General features: G+C 36.0%; 1 protein-coding gene across 8 annotated transcripts in view; it reads left to right on the top strand.

The window, feature by feature from the left end:
• Nucleotides 1-17,209, top strand: part of LOC148037426 (putative folate-biopterin transporter 5) — a 69,179-nt gene extending 51,970 nt beyond the window's left edge. The window contains exons 3-5 of one of the 8 annotated variants that reach the window (XR_015690649.1): nt 4,338-4,815; nt 15,501-15,664; nt 16,411-16,452. Coding sequence is in view for 6 of the 8 variants with exons in the window: in XM_087676355.1 (XP_087532481.1) it covers nt 4,338-4,815; nt 16,040-16,125 (564 nt within the window). In the remaining 2 variants the exon portion in view is untranslated. Of the gene's footprint in view, nt 1-4,337; nt 5,207-14,265; nt 14,374-15,500; nt 15,855-16,039; nt 16,323-16,410; nt 16,469-16,635 lie in introns of those variants that run through there. The other 7 variants (XR_015690650.1, XM_087676357.1, XM_087676355.1 and 4 more) reach the window with 7 other exon arrangements.
• The last annotated feature ends 234 nt before the right edge of the window (nt 17,210-17,443 follow it).

The raw sequence follows: 17,443 nt of genomic DNA, 5'->3' as shown, positions 1-17,443 counted from the left end.
CAAAGGTCATACAGGTGAAGTACCACTTCATTAGAGATGTACTTGACAGCAAGAGCATTGAGCTTGTCAAAGTGCATAGAGATGATAACCTTGCAGACCTTCTCACAAAGGGTCTTCCAGCAGAGCGGTTTTCTCATTGCCGATAGATGATGGGAGTTGGATAGATATATGTATTTCAGCTTTATACATACCTAGACTTAGCCGATTCTTTTCTCCTCTTAAGGCATATTGCCTTTAGGTGGGAGGTTGTTGGGAATGTTTGTGATAATGATATGTCCGTGTCTGTATACTGACCATTTGCCCACAGTGTGTCCCAGAATCTGTGGCATGCACTCTGCGGTGGGCTACATAGGCGGGTGTGAGATCGTCCTCAAGGTATACTCCTCCTTTGAGAGCCTTCCTTTTGGAGAAGAAGTCTCATCATGACTCCAAATTAGCAAATTTGATGATAAGGGGCTGACCCTTTTCTAGATCCTTCCCTAGGCGCCATGTATTTCACACAATGGAGGGGTCCTCCACTCCCTTTTTTCCACATATTGTCTTGGCATCTTCTAGAGGTCTGTCTCCCTCTTTCCACCTGACCATGTGGAGGTGCAAGGCTCTAATTTTCCTTCTCTTTTGCTCTTCAAGTGCTGCATTCACATGCTCCTCTTTCTTTGTTGGTGCGCTTCAGTGATTTCCCCTTCCTCCTCCTTAAGGAGGTCAAGTTGGTTCCAATATTCGTCGATCTCATACCGGAGTTCTTCATTCACCTTATTTCTCTCTCGGAGAGGCTTCAATGTTTGCCTTTCAAGAGGTGAAGTGTGCTGTAATCTCCTCATATATTTCATTCTTCCATTCTTGCACCTTCTTAGCCATCTCCTTCCTAATTTGTTGAGAAGCTGAGGGAGCTGCTTCTCTTTGACCATTATTTGAGATCGCAGTCTTGCCACACCCTTGGACAACAAAGGACCCATGTTTCCTAGGAATTTTCTCTCTACAAGTTGCCTTTTCAATGGAAGAGTGGTTTAGTTATTAAGATCTACCACAAGAGACATAGAGATAGAGACTACAGTCTTAGAAGTACCAAAGTTACGGTAGAGACGGTGATAGGAGTTTCCTCCGATGGAGGATAGATACAAGCACTTCTTAGACCTTGGATAGGTCTCTTCTCTAGAGGGGAAATCGTATCAGGGGTTATTGTGACTAGGAGAGATAGGGTCTTCACTTTCATGGTGGAGGATGATGGCCAGCTATTGAGATAGGACTTGGATAAGATAAGAGTTTGCAGGATGCTGTAGGTAGAGGATCAAAGTAGGTGGAGATAGGGTACATTATAGGAGGCCCCTAAAGAAGTTATAGGAGAGCGGGTTTGGAGAGACCCATCTTTTGATGGACCAACGATGTAACCTTCTTTGTACACATCCCTAAAGAAGTTATAGGAGAGCGGGTTTGGAGAGACCCATCCCTTCATGGACCAACGATGTAACCTTCTTTGTACACATCACCAAGTTAGGAAGAAGGATTCACATGAGCAGGATCAAAGCAAAGATAGCAGCTAGTGAGCATTCTACAAATGAGGCATCTCTGCACATTTCTTGATAGTTTTTGGAGGAGATTAGATGATGGTATCAAATTTGGGAAGATCTTTTTGTTCTTGGGCTCATTGCCTGAGTTTGGTAGTTAGCACGTGGCTTGTTTATGGCAGGCATCTTGTAGCATGTTGCTAGATGTGGAGAGATAGAGGAGGCAATGTTTATGGGATCCTCCCAAGGCTCAAGAAGTATGGAGAGCCCGGACCATCTTTCATGGCACAACTAAGACTATTGTAGCACTTTGGGGGTAGTAGCTTGGCTCATGGATAGAGTCCCTTCATGTGGTTATGAAGATATTTAGGGCAACCACACTTTTCTCATCATTTGTCAACATTTGCATAGAATCCCGAATCCAGATTACTTGCAGACACATTGGATTCCAGGGCATTGCCACAAATGGGAGTTGATTGCTCACATTCTTGGTTGGTTTATTTGGACTACAAGGTGTAGCCACACTATTGGATATCTCTTGCTAGGATTTGGAGAGAGTTATACTCACTCTCTTGTGAGAGATGGGAAAGTTCACAAGCTGACTGTGACAGGACGAGGAGGAGAGAAGCTTTTATGTGGAAATGGGACCTTGATAATTTCTTTCATTTTGAGCCTTACCTAGTTTGGAATTATAGACCCACTAGATTGGTTGTTTACTCAACCATTGTATTTATTATGCACTTATTAGCCGTCTACATGACTTTTTGCTCTTTGTATTTTACCTCATGTTTTTATTCCAAAGTGTTATTAATGGAATCTTCTTTTCTTAGGGAAGGAAAATGGACATCATGGATGGACACCTGCAACATTGGCTGTTGATCATTGAACAAATGGTTAGTCAGGGTCTTATAGCATGAATGCACTCAGGGCAGCTAAGGGTTAGCTAAAGAATCTTATGTGTGAATGCATTTAGGTACTTTAAGGCTAGGGCAGCTAGGCTTGCTGCTCTATAAAAGGAGCCTAGGGCTTGTTTGCACAATTATGGTGCGACACACTCTTGGACTCCAGACCTTAGGCAGCTTTACCTGTACACCCGTATTGGCGAGAGTTGGTGGCATGGAATGCTAGCTCTTGTTGTAGAGGCTTAGCCTATTTTGTTGTTGGTTTGTAGCCTTGGGAGCACTTATATTCATTCTATGGCTGGGAAGTAAACAGGATATTTATTTCCTTACGCTTGTCTATGTGCCTGTACAAGTTGTTTCATGTCTAGTGTGCAAGGTTGATTCTAGCAAGGTGTTACATAGGGTTTGCTGCACCTTTGCTTATTCAAGGGAGCAAGGTAGCCGTGAAACATTTCACCATCACAAAAATTTTCAGGCATTTCAACGTCAGCGAAACATGTTTCATGGTTATTTTACCGTGGATTTTATCTTTGACCTTGCTAGGGTATGAGGAGAGAATGATAACAATAGTGAAAGAGTTCTAGCTCATTTAAAGGAAGATTCCTAAGATCAGAGTCTTGAAGAGAGTAGGAGAGAATGTATGAAGTATAATAGGGAAGGGAAATTGCCTAGGGAAAAATCAAATGGTTTTGTGCAGTGTAGGTTGTTCATAGAGCCCACAAATGCAAAACTTGAAATTATCATATTCGGCTGATTTTCTTTGAGACTTGTGCATTCCTGAGGCAGCCAGATCTTGTGGTAGACAAATGTGTTGATGATGAACTGAGCCTGGAAGACAAAAGGTTGCTGATACAATGTAGTCTCCTCTTGGCTCATAACTGCAGTTTTGGCTGACGTTATGGACAATCACAGCAAAGGAACATCCCTTCAAAATCAAGCAGAAGGAGATGGGATGACAATAGGTAGCGAGCTGTCAAATATGAAGACCAGATGGTGATGAGTGAACCAAAATTGACCAGAGAAAAAGGCAAAAATAGTGAGTGTGGCAAAGAGGAAGAGCAAGCGGAACAGTTGAAGGGGCAATTCCTGCAGTAACACATCTGATTCAACCATGGCCGGAAACAATCTGTGCATGGGCAGGCACCAAGAGCAACCTCTCCTGAGGATTGTTAAAAACCTCTATGGGCACCCAAATGGGTGCCCTTTGGTGGGCACACATATTTGAGTGATGGGTGGATGTGTGCATGCCAAAGCATGTTCTAGCCCTTTGTTTTTATTGAGTGGTGGAATCTCCTGAGGATCATCAAACACCTCTATGGGCACCCAAATGGGTGCCTTTTTGTGGGCACACATATTTGGGTGATAGGTGGATATGTGCATGCCAAAGCATATTCTAGCCCTTCTTTTGTATTGACTGGTGGAACCCATCCTAAGGCCCTACCAGAAAGTGTACGGACAATTCATGGACAGGGAAGCCCCCTATCTACAAGATTAAAGAAATTGGACATGGAATTCATAGAACGTAGTCAAGGAGGCCAATCTCAGCTTAACTCTGTGTGTAAAGGGGGATGGACATGCCATATAGAAGTAGGGTTTTTATTGGTCCTTAACACATTGGTAGGCATGTCCCCGCCCTGTATGTAACCACATTGAGTCCTCATTCTAACACTTTAGTTGTGAAACTGCTGTTCCGTACTCTATCCTCTTTTTTGTTACACATCCTCCAGGCAAAACTACTATCATATGGGACACCTGGGTAAGTTTAGTACTGTTAAAAATCTTAATAATTGACTAGAGTGTAATGGTTTCTAGGAAGGTCTTTTTGTTCCATCTTATATTTTGTATAAGCATGTGCTATTACTGTTCTTTTACTTCAACAATATTCCATTGTCCTTTTAACGTTTCATTTCTGTGGCACACAAAAGTGCAGATGGCATATTGCATCATGGGGCTGGTGGATATAGTGATAGTAAGGCGGTGGAACGTGCGGATGGGGATACCAGACCATGCATTTGTGGTGGGGGATGCCGTGGTGGGGGATGCGATTGGGCGGCTGCAACTCATCCCACTCATGGTGCTGTCGGCACGGCTGTGCCCGGTGGGCATTGAGGGCACCGTATTTGCCTTCCTCATGTCTGTCAGCAACTTTGGTGCCACCTGTGCCTCCTGGATGGGGGCTGCCCTCCTGCGCATCCTGCATGTGCTCCGTGATGACTACACTCTGCTGTGGCTTGCGGTCCTTATGCGCAGCCTGATGCGCCTGGTGCCCCTCCTGTTCCTCTCCTTGCTGCCTCCAGGGACTGAGGCTGACCTAGCCACCCCTGCCCTACCCTCCTCCCAGGACGCTGCTGAGCAGCAGGAGCTGGTAGACATGAAGCCCCTCCATGAACCATCTCCTCAGAATACAGGTTTTCTTTCCATTCCTTGATCTCTTTCTTCCCATTCCTTGATCTCTTTCTTCTCTTTCCTGCATGCTTTGCTTATGTGTCAAATGAATGAAACCCATGTTAGTTCCAATTTCAGAATGAATGACCCAACCAGCACTGTGCAGGCTGATTGGTAAAGTGGGTGTCTGAGTGTGTGGAGGTCTTGAGTTCAAGCCCTAGGGGCAACTCAAGACTGGCCTAACCAATAAGGGGTGCTGCATGGTACGTTTTATCATATGGAAAACACATTACTTTGAAAAACATAGGGCAAAGCCATCGTGCATTCCATTTGGCACAAGCATCTGTGCCAAATGAATCAAGTCCCTGTCAGGTCGAGTGTGAAATGAACTCACTCCATGTTTGATTCGTCTTATTGGTGTGTCTCACAACCTGTTCTTATGATGCTTGCCATCCTTGTTAGCAATGCATGCCGCACAAGTCCTCTGCATATCATGCAATGCATGTTATCTGTGACTCCAAATGCTGCTAATGTTTTTAACAACATTACAAAGCCACAAGCCCCATCAGGTTCTTAAGTAGTTGCCTTCCACATTACTTGAAGTTGGAATGTCCCAATGGGCTTGATATCAATATTATCAACAAATCTATGTATAAGCCCTTTTTAACAATTTAAACATAATTACTTGAAAAAGAAAACAGAAACCGTTCTAAGGAGGAAATTTGTCCTACAAATGGATTGTGATTGGCATTACAACAAAGGCTCAAAAGGAAAATCACAATTATTTGCAAAGTTTCACAGTACATGAAATCAATTTATGGGTTGTACACACTTACATGACAAGAGCTTGTAAGGGTGTAACACACATGTTAGCGTTATGCATGCACATACCAATGGTCGATGTATTCAACTGCCCATGTCATGGCCCAATATATGGATAGTAAGTTCTTCAACCTCTATGATGTGAGTGAGCTCCTTGGGTCATAATACAAGCACATGACAAGAGCTTGTAAGGGTGTAACACACATGTTAGCATTATGCATGCACATACCAATGGTCGATGTATTCAACTGCCCATGTCATGGCCCAATATATGGATAGTAAGTTCTTCCACCTCTATGATGTGAGTGAGCTCCTTGGGTCATAATACAAGCTTATGATTGCACCAAAAAGCTTTGATGTCTTGATTGTGTTGCCAGAATCTTTGAAGAATGCACAATCACAATCATTGCTCTAAAATGACTATAACAAAACATATTCCTAGTGTTATGTTCATAAATACCCATCATTTGTAGACTACATTTGTTTTAAAACAAGTGTGAATCAATAAAAGCATCATGATCACAAGTTTGTTTAAGTGTGCATATGGGGCTTAATTGCACAACTTGTGTAGCTTATAGAAGTGGTAAACCAAGATTTGGTCATTAAATTTTGGATCCTTGGATATAATGTGAATATAGCAATCTAGGGTTGGTTGAGAAATGGCTAATAAGGCTTATCTAGAATCTCTAACATGCACTTATATTTCTCAGTACTTTGATTGCGCTTATTGTTCATTAAATGAAAAAGTACTTTGATTGCGCTTATTGTTCATTGATTCATTTATTGTCACAATTGACAATTAAAAGATATAGAGGACAAATATACAAACAGCACTTCAACTTTCTAACAACTCTCTAAAAGAGATAGATATGTTAATTTGTATAGTATTGTGCTATTTTGCCTCTAAAAGCCTTTAACCCTCTTTTTCTAAAAGTAGCTATTTCCCTCATTTTTTGACAAATTTTAATCAAAGGAGCCTCTAAATTGCCATAACTCCCATGTCTCTCATTCTACTAGCTCAAACCTATAATGTCTTCAATGTTGCACTCCCATATCCCTCATTTACCAGCTCAGACCTATACTGTCTTTAATGTTGTACGTTAATAGATTTTGAATTTGTTGGTAACCTTCATGCATCTATTCCTCTTCTCTCTCACTTAGTGAAAATCAAGGGTGCAAGAACTCAATTATATGGCAAACTATACAAAGATTAATTATTGATGATATGCATAAAGCTTTATAGAGTGATCAAACTGTTCTAATTCTCTAATGCATTCTAAAGATAACCTTTAAACAATTGAATGATTTTGTTTTCAAAATGGTCCAATAAAAAAAGCCCCAAGCTTACCAAAACCCCTTCTAGGATAGGTTTGACCCTACAAAGAGTCAACTTTTTTTTTTCGGTAATAGATAATTCATTAATTATAGAAAAGAAAATTGTAAAAAGGTCACTTGATCCAATAAAAGCCTTTGACATGAACATCAAGCCCCTCACCATGGAGCCTAATAACTTATAATTGAACATGAACATTAGAAAGAGCTTGTACAACACACACACACACACACTCTCTCTCTCTCTCTCTCTCTCTCTCTCTCTCTCTCTCTCTCTCTCTCTCTCTCTCTCTCCACATGCACACAATTTTGAGTGCCACAAAGTAGTAATGGGTGGTAGTCAACTTCTTTGATTTCTCTTTACCTCTCTAATATTTCATTACGATGAATGATGTTGTACATCATAAATGCTTGCTTCATAGTTGAATGGACAATTGGTTCAACCATTGCACGACTAGTTGAAGTACTTCTCATTTTTAATTGAGCTCCACCTTAAGCAACTTCGTGTCTTTGAAATGAGAAATCATCTTAACCTTGGCTTGACATGTATAGAGGTGTTAAAACTCTTCCTTGATCCTTTATCTATACACGCATTCATTTGTTTGATTGTATTGTAACTTTGGAATACATAGTTTCTTGAATCATAGTCATAATTGATACTTATTAAATTGTCCATAGATTGCAAATATTGAGTTTTCAATAAGGAAAGTTAAAAAAGAATATAAATTTATACCAAATATGCAATGCAAATGTGATTATATATCATTTTTGTTTTTGTACTAATCTTTGATCTTGTTTTTGTGTTGATTTTAGTTCATTGTATTTTCTTTCTTTTTCATTGTCTTTTTTCATTTATTCATTGGGATATGTGGCATGACCCAAATCATGCAATATCATGTAACAAGGCCAAGCATTCATCTCAACTTGAAAACATATAGATATATTGGTTTCCATTTATCTAATTAGTTTTAAGGAGTTATTCATTAATTTAGAATTTTATAAGAAAACTAAAAGGATTGCATCAACTTTGATACATTTCATCTAGCACATACTTAGTGAGCAAGAATATCATTCTATTGATCCAAACCATTGAGCTTTTTTGTATGGAGTATAAAGTTTCTCTAATACTCATGGTTCACTTCAAGGGAGTATTATGTTACATTCGTATCATGATTAAGGGATATATGAAACATGCCTTACCTTTTGAAATGAGCCAACTCAATGTTTATAAGTATTAGCTAAAAATTTAAAGATGTTGCAATCTAGTTTATATATTTGAGCTTTATTCTACACAAAAGATAATGGATAAGATGAGAAATGTTGAAAATAGCTTGTATCTAAAACAAGTTAAATCATGCTTTTTAGCCATGTGTAACCTTGGACTATCCCTTGATTGGACTTGTATCTTTATATATACATTCCTCAAAGATAAGTTTCAAGTATTGATGTTGATTGTAAGATAACAAAAGTAAATATTGTTCTCATGTGAAAAGAAAATAATACAAGGACTCGAAAGCAAGTTGTGATTAGTTACAATCAATGCCATCAAAGATTTTATAAAAATCACTATATGTTTAGGAAATGTGAATTCTAAATGCAACATAAAATTTAATGAAGAAAATAAATCCATTTATATTAACCTTAATTCTTCAAGAAATGAAGCTTAAAAGAGTGTTGTTGGTGTGTGTTTGTTGTGATGACAATGTGAAGGAGAATATATTAGGCTTGCATTAGCAAGCTAAAATTGCACTATTAGGTTGTAATGACCAAGTCATGGTTACAATGTAATTCTTGGAATTTTATGGAATCATACATGATACTCTTAATTGTTGGAGAGATTGAACCATAAATTGATACACATGATACTCAATTGCATAAATTAGAATTGGACATTAAAAAATAGAAAGACATGGTAAAAGTTAGGCATACTACTATTTAGGTGTAATTTTTTTCCATGCATTGAGAGGGCTCTTCTTAATGCATGTATCTATTGATATTATTAATTTTGTGCCCAAAATAGAATATTGCATTCATGGTTTATAATCTTTTTATGAATGATGACTCTTTAAAATTTTTGTATAATATCTAAAATATTGAACATTGTCTTTGGGCTCAAATAAACAATCATGTCAAATATTAAAATATACAAGATTAGTAAAATGTCTTATGTATTGAGTGCATAAATAATATATATCGAAGAATATGAAAATGCTTATTTGTATCTCATATAGTGCCTTGTTATAAAAATCATAAATTTCTTCAAATTTTCAATTTAATCGTTTGTTCATTGAAAACATTAGACGTGGTAATTTTGTTGCTATCCACTTAATATGATGTGATTGGTGCTATATAATCACATATATAACAAGTCAGAATTATGTGACATCATTAGAAATAAAAATACACATAAAATATAGTAATCAAGCCACTTATTTTAAATCAATAATCATAACATTGCCCAACAATAGAAAAGCAATTATCTTTAATCGATGGAATAAAGAAATGTGGGTGATCAACCACATGCTAACGTTGCCTTTTGTAATAGATTTGCAAGATGTCAACCAAGAAATAACAAAGATAACCACAATAAATAAATGCAAATTATAATGGATATGTATGTTGTCTCATGTAGTGAATTTGTACAATAATTATCAAAATAAGTAACTATGTATTATAAGTATTATCTCGAATTAATGTTTGATATTAAATTTAATGTGCTTATGAGTGAGATGCAACGATAATATCATCATGTATTGGAGAAATGGATGTTTTTTGAATCCATCAGGATACTTCAACATACTGATTTTTATATTTTACCAAGTAATAATGGTATTTGTAACCACTACTAGTAGCCTTATCATGGTCAATCATAATCCCAAGGATTAAAACATCGATGTCCTCAAGCAGTGGTGGATTATCAATCATTGGATTAATAGATGGATTATCTTTAAAGGATTTTAGTATGCTAATATAAAGAAAGTTATGCATGTGCCAATGAGATGAAATACCTAAATGGAAAGCATTATTATTAATCTTATAAACAATTTGAAAAGATCCATAATATCTTGGAGCTAGTTCAATTTTGGGATGTTGTTCAATATGTTTTGCTTTTCTTTTCTCGATTTGGAGTTAAACTAAATCATTTTCTTTACATGAGAGATTATCTTTTGTTAGCTTGAGTAATATATCTTGATTGAGATTATATAATATTATCAATTACTTCATATAAAATTTTAACATATTCATTGGCTAAAGAGTCAATTATTGCCAATGCATTGGTAGATATGATTGACATAGGTATATGTAATTCTTAGCATAACCTCAAACTATACATGATCTGTAGTTGAATGAGATTTACTATTGTAAGAAAATTGTAGAACAGAGATATTGATCCCAATTTGGTAGAATGATCGTTAGTGTAAGACCTTAGTAAATTAAGAATAGTATTATTGGTTGCTTTGATTCATCCATTACTCTCAAGATAAAAAGCAAATGTAAAGTCCATTTTTGTATCTAGATTTTTAATTTAGCAACCCAAAAGTGATCACAAAACTGACCATTTTAGTTAGAAAGAATAACCTTGGAAAAATCATGATGAGGAAAGAGGGTATGTATGAGCAATTTAGCAGCTTGAGGTGCAAATAATGTCTTTTTACATTGTATGAAATATGCTTGTTTATTAAACCTATCAACAATGGACTAGATCATGTCATTATATGTAGTTGTGGTAGATGTCCAATTATAAAATCCATATCCAGTATATGTTTTTTAATGCATTGACAAATAATGCACTCAGATATATACTGAGCAATATCATGCTTCAAGTAGTAAGGCCAATAAAATTATTCTTTATATTCAAGTAATATGGACTCAATTCTTTAATGACCAATGAATAGGGTTGTATGTATTTCTTACATACCAATGGCTTTATGAGATATAATTACACAAATTCTTTTGAAAATATAGAAATCCATTCACATAGATGCAAGGATTAAAAAATATTATTAGTATTTGCAATTTGAAATTCTCTCTATATATAACGAAAATCACTATTAGAAATATATGTAAAAATCATTGAATTAAAAGTCCTTATTTCAACAATAGATATGCGATTCAAGTAAACATTCTTAATCTTATCAAACCCAAGTATGCAATGTATTCAAATATTATCATGAGGAGATGAAGACTAAGTACATTGACTTGATGGCATTAATATACTTAAGTTGACAGTGGATCAAACGAATGAAAGTATTATATAAATGAGGTTCATTTAATATGCCTATTAGAATTTAAGAAGTGAGAAAGTAAGTGTTTAATGGCTTGTTAGTTAATTTTGATAAGAACTTCAAATCTCATAAGATAATGCTTCCATATATCTAAAGCATGCATGATGGTTAGCAACTCTTTATTATATAAGTACTACCCTTGTGCTAGATCCACTAGTGTAAGTCATAGCTAAAAAGAAAGGTTAATTGAAATTGGGCAATTTGAGTACAGAAGCATGTTTCAAGTACTTCAATGTATCAAATGATTCAATAGAAATCAATTAAACTAAGAAAGTATGAAGTTTATGGACATTTGTGGGTGTATGTTACTCATTAATGGTGTAAACTTTCTTTGGATCAACCCTTATGCCTTTTGCAAAAACAATGCGACCAAAATACTCTATTTGATATTAAAAGAAAACACTCTTACTAAGGCTAGCATAAAGGTGAATATGATGTAATAAATCAAAAATATTTTTTAGATGTTTCTTATGTTCACTTTTAGATTTAATAAACACCAAGATATAATCAAAGGACACATGGAAGAAATATTTGATAATTATGTTAGTAGAATCCATGCTAATTTGATAATATTGTAAAATTAGATTAATTTTAATCAAAATCTTTTAGTAGGCATTTTCACATGTTAGTAGCACATGCATGGCTTAGTTTTTTGCATCGATAGCAAGTAACACGAGGTCACTTGTATTGAACATTGATATTTGTGCTTTGCAGCTTATCCTTGACTTCAAGTGATTTGGTTTCAACTTTGTTAGATGCATATGGAGATGTGGTCATTACTAAAAGAGTTAAATGATCTTTTGAAATTTTACTTATTACTTACAAATGGTTGATTTTTCCCTTGGTTGGTGCAGATAAGTTGGGCTATGGTCTTGAATTCTTTCTTTACTTTATAGGGTATTCTTAGAAACTTCTTCTAGTAAGCAATGGAAGTAGGCGTGACCAAAATCTTTGTGTGTGTGTGACTATGGTATCTCCATCTTGCCTTGATAGATTTGCCTAGTTGTGTAGCATATAAATGGAATCGTGGTGGTAGGAATGATTTTGTTACCTTTGACTAGAAACCATCCTAAGTAGTAAGCCTTTTTGTGGTGTGGTAGAGAATTTTCCACCATAGAGAAGCTTCTCAAAGAGATAGTTATTGACACACTTAATCTTATCCTCATCAATGAAGGATTATTGAACAAAATGATCATTGAATTGACTAAGCCATGACAAAATAAAATTTTCATATTTTTAACCATCAAATTTTATAACTTAAAATGATTTATCATTGATTATTTTCTCCTTTTGTGCTTGTTGCACATTGAAGATACCACAAAGGATACATAAGATGTGGTCATCTTTGTCTTGGGAGACTTGTGATTATTGTTGTTCGCACTCTTGAAGAATGCGCATCATTTTTGCCAAATTGTGCTGAAGCAATTCTACCTCCTATATTGAAGTGTGATTTTAGGTAAGGGAGAATAATTATCATTGTTATCAGGTTCCATGAATTTGAAGTCTAAGCACAAACTTTGTTAAGAAACCTTTACAAATTTTGAGATTTGCAGCAATAGTAGCAAGGCAATCAATTCTAAGAGTTGAATTTGTTATATTTGAGAAAGAACATCACTACAAACATAGAGAGGTGCTTGAATCTCCTTACGTGAGAACTCTTGATTATTACTTTGAAAGTTGGATTTTCAACCTTACAGGTTGAAATAGCGATAATAATAATAACCTTTTCACTCACATGCTTGTTGAGTCACATGCTAGACATGTTGTTCATAAAATAAAAGAAATAGAAGCCATAGAAGGCTTTATAATTGAGCCTTTAAAGGCTTAATTTAGAGGCCTACCTCCCCTTAAGATAAATACATTTCTTGATCGCTGTTTTTGAGGCTTTAAAAAGCCTTTTTTTCAAATAAAAATAAAAGAAAATCTTTTTTCATGCTACGATTGAAAATATGTCCCTTTCGGCCAGTTAGGACTAGAAAATAGGGCCGTTCCCCATGGTTTAAGACGACAACATCAATATTAAGTGGTATGGAGGTTCAGGGATCCTAGATAATGGTGCCTTCTCCTCCTATTGTAGTTGATAATGTTTAGGGGATTTAATTACTAGCACTCCTCCCTTCAAGATTTGTGGCAGATGTAAGTGATGAATTCAAAGTGCTTTCCCCTATAATAAGAGTGCACCCTCCCCATATTACTGATCAAATGACAATTGCAAGAAGAGAAAGTGCATGGTGGTTTGTAGTGGATTTTTAAAAAATGATAAAAGAGATAAATCAAGCTTATCAAGCCTTGCGATCAATCCTAGTATCCCCTATAAAACAAGAACAAGCAATCAAAGCCTTAGTGGAGGGTAAAAAGAAGTCTTTGCTAGACTTCTCATTGATGTAAGCCTTGGTGTGACTAATTGTAGGTAGACTTCTTCTCCTCATGTTGATGTCAATATGCGTACTTGAACCTTGAATAAAGCAATAATTCACTTTGTCCTTGGGAAGAGAGAGAGAAGCTTGAATCCTTAAAGTTGTGGAGACAATGACTTTGTCCATCAGACACGAGGATGATGTTTGATGATAGTAATGTTGAAGACATCTCCTACATATAGAGGGACCATGTTTGATGATGACTAAATCAATCAAAACTTTGCTCTAATTCCAATGTTGAAGAAAATGAACCAGAAACTGATATACTTGATACTCAATTTGCATAAATTGAAATTGGACATAGAATAATTGAAATATGAATGCAAAAACTGAGGCATAACACCAATTGGGTGCAATCTTCCTCCATGCCTTAAGAGGGGTCTATTGATATTATTGATCTCATGACCAAAATAGATATTACTTTCATGCTTTATGCACTTTTTATGCATTACATCGGAATGAAGCTATAGTGACAATTTTTATTGACATCCCTATTAGCATTGCTATGTAGTGACACTAATAGTGATGCCATATTGTTGAAAAAAGGGGCCAAAATAGTCATCACAATAAAATTATGTGAATATTGAGAGAGATATATATATATATATACTTGAAGGAGGAGCTTGAAAAGAAGGCCAAGGAGAGTGCCAAGGAAATCACAAAGGAGAAGGAGAAGGCTGTGAAGAAGAGCTAAGGTAGTGGGTGCACGTCTTCGAGCCTCGAGGTAACCCTTTTCTCCTCTCCCTCTTTCCTTTATAAATTGTTGTTTATGCGGGGAGAGAGAGAGAGAGAGAGAGAGAGAGAGAGAGAGAGAGAGAGAGAGAGAGAGAGAGAGAGAGAGAGAGAGAGCTTATAATCAAAGGTCTAGCTTAACTCCTCCATAGATGCATTAATAATCAATATGTTGTAGATGGATAATCCTTGTTCCTACTCTTGAATTAGTAGAAGAAATAGAAGGGGTATATTTGTACTTGTTCGTCTCATGGTTGTAGAAGCTAGGTATTAAAAGGACATGTTTTCCCTTGAGTGCAACAAGGGGGCCTTAGCAACAAGGCTCAGGTAGAGCTTGTGTGGCATTATCATGTTTAAGAGAGGATTTCGTGTAAAGAGGTTTTGCTAAAATATAGTTCCGACCTATAATAAACCACATATTTAGGAATTTGGGAATTTTCATAAAGTTTGGGAATTCCTAATGTGATTAATATTTGGACAAATGGTCAAATCTTATCCCCTTACTTGAATGTGAAATTTTCCATAGATACTATATAAGCAATCCCCCCAATTCCCACTCTCAAATATGGGGTTAAGATTTATCCACTTGGTCAAATCTTTACTCCTTATTTGAAAGTTGGAATTGGGAGAATCCCAAATTCTCTTATATGGTATTAATAAGTATTGATCTTTTATCGCATATATCCCCTTTGTTGCCCTAAACAGTCTCCTTTTGAAGAGTTTGTTAAACATATGTTGGAGAGTTTATTAAATATATGAGAGTATTTCTAGAAGATCAGTACTTGTTGTAGATTTAAATTATCTAATAGAAAATTTCACAATGTCTCTTTAAGTAGAGTTTGAAAATGTAATGAGATGTTGAACATTAAAGCCTTGCTTCAAGACTCTCATCATGATATTTGAAGGCTAGTATGTTCTTTCAATACTCAATTTGTAGATGAGGTTATCTAAATGAGCCTATGTACTCTTTTCTGCACGTGTGCCATCATTTCCTTGTGGTGGTTGCTCTCTTGTTGGAAGGATTATTATACATGATTAAATAAGTTGGTAAATTTTACCATTGTTAATCTAAATGCAAGGCCCTTCTTGGACACTTTCTAATTCCCTACCTTATTGTAGTTTTTTTTTGCAGAAAATACAAGATGAATTGTGTCATTTTTCCACCATTAACAACAATTATGGAGTGGATTTGAAGGTCTTTAGCAAGGGTCTTACAGTTTGATTGACCTTTGTAAAGGCTCATCTTCTTCTACTAGATATGACCTAAGACTATCAATAATAAGGTGATTATGCAAGGAAGCAATTGTACTTGTTTGCTATTTTGAGTATTTAGGATTCACTTGGATAATACTCCCAAGTACTATCATATTGTGCTCATAATTATAATTACCATTATCAAGTTATTATCCTTGAGAGAGGGAGAAGATAAGGGAAAGTAAGTAAGTAAGTGAGAGGAGGGTGAGAGAGCATAGGGGGGAGAGAGAGAGAGAGAGAGAGAGAGAGAGAGAGAGAGAGAGAGAGAGAGAGATGGTGGTTCATTTATGAGGTTTTGGTCATTTTACATTGGCAAACCTGATACATATTTGAGATTATTTGTGCCCATATATTGAAGCTCCCTCCTCCTAGGTTACTAATTCATTTGCATATGTCTATAGCAGGTACCAATTGGAGAGAGGGAGCTAGTGCCAATGCACACACAATCAGTTACTCACATTGTTTCTGCATTGTCTCATGTATTAATTGAGAGATATGGTTTAATATGAAAGATATCATTGAGAGAGCTTTCATGGAAGAAATATGTATACAAGGAAGGGAAAAAGAAAAAGAATATTAAGACAAAAAAGCATTTCCAAAAGTGGCATTTGTTTTCTTTCTTTAATATGAAAGAATGTAGTGTTTTATTTGGTCGTGTTTAAGGTTTTTTGTCCAAAGGTCTCGTTTTAATATATGGTATGCTTTTTTAAAAAATTGTTCTTGTTTATTAAAATTTTGATTATCTCAAGGTGTTTGTATATGTGAATACACAAAGGGGCAACAATGAGGGAGAGAAGAAGAAAGAGGACAACAAACAAGACTTTTTGAACTTGGTATTTAATTTATCTTTGTTTAATATGATAGAGTATATAGTTTTACTTGGTCTTATTCAAGGTTTCTTATCGTAAGCACTTCAATTTAATATATTATATTCTTATTTTTAGTTCCTTTGGTCTTATTTTGTTGATGGAGGGACATATCCTCATTTATCTTCTTATAGGTGGCATTCTACTTTGCGGCATAATAGCTTCTATATTGAGCAAAATATTACAAATGAAGATGGAGGCACATGATGAGGATCAAAACAGTGTGCTCACTCCATTCACGATGCCTACATCGTCACAATGAGATTTTGAATCATTGTCAACAATAAGCATTTCTAGGGGAGTAAGCCCCATGTGTGCCAATAAGGCATGCACGTTTGGATTTGGTGGCTTTCAATTCTTGAATATTGTATATAAGGTTGTTACATACTATCAATTTGCTGCTCGCCTAGGTTGGACTTTTCACAAACTAGGCATCATATGTTTACATACCAAAATATTAGTCACTTTCAAAAGTGCTATCTAGCATAGTGGTTAGACCAATGGTTGGGCTTCCATAGCCAGGGTAGGAGTTCAATTCTCATTAAATGCTATCCTTTTTATAATGAAAGAAACATTGACTTTATTTACCTTTGGCACGAATAGTGTACCTTAGGTGGGGGATCTTGCCCACCTAGACTTGGGTGTAGCACGTAAATAATGGAACCAATATCTTTTGACACGTGGCTAGACACCCCTATGATTTTGAGGGTGGGCAAGAGTTTGCACCCTATGTGTAACTGACCTAAGACAAATTGGGCTTTTTGTCAATTGATCTTTGAATTGTAATGTAAAAAACAATATTGTTTCATCAACATGGTTTTTTTTCCCTTCAACTTTTTGTTGTGTCAAGCAATATGTTATCATGTGCATGTTTTAGTGTAAAATTGACTATGTTCGTATAAATGCATAATATCATGCAATAAAGAGCAAGCAACGCTTCTT

Source organism: Lygodium microphyllum, chromosome 4, assembly GCF_053477565.2.
Source record: "Lygodium microphyllum isolate KBCC chromosome 4, Lygodium_microphyllum_v1.1.10, whole genome shotgun sequence".
In the NCBI taxonomy this organism is placed as follows: domain Eukaryota; kingdom Viridiplantae; phylum Streptophyta; class Polypodiopsida; order Schizaeales; family Lygodiaceae; genus Lygodium; species Lygodium microphyllum.
This window is presented reverse-complemented; position numbering and strand designations above follow the sequence as displayed.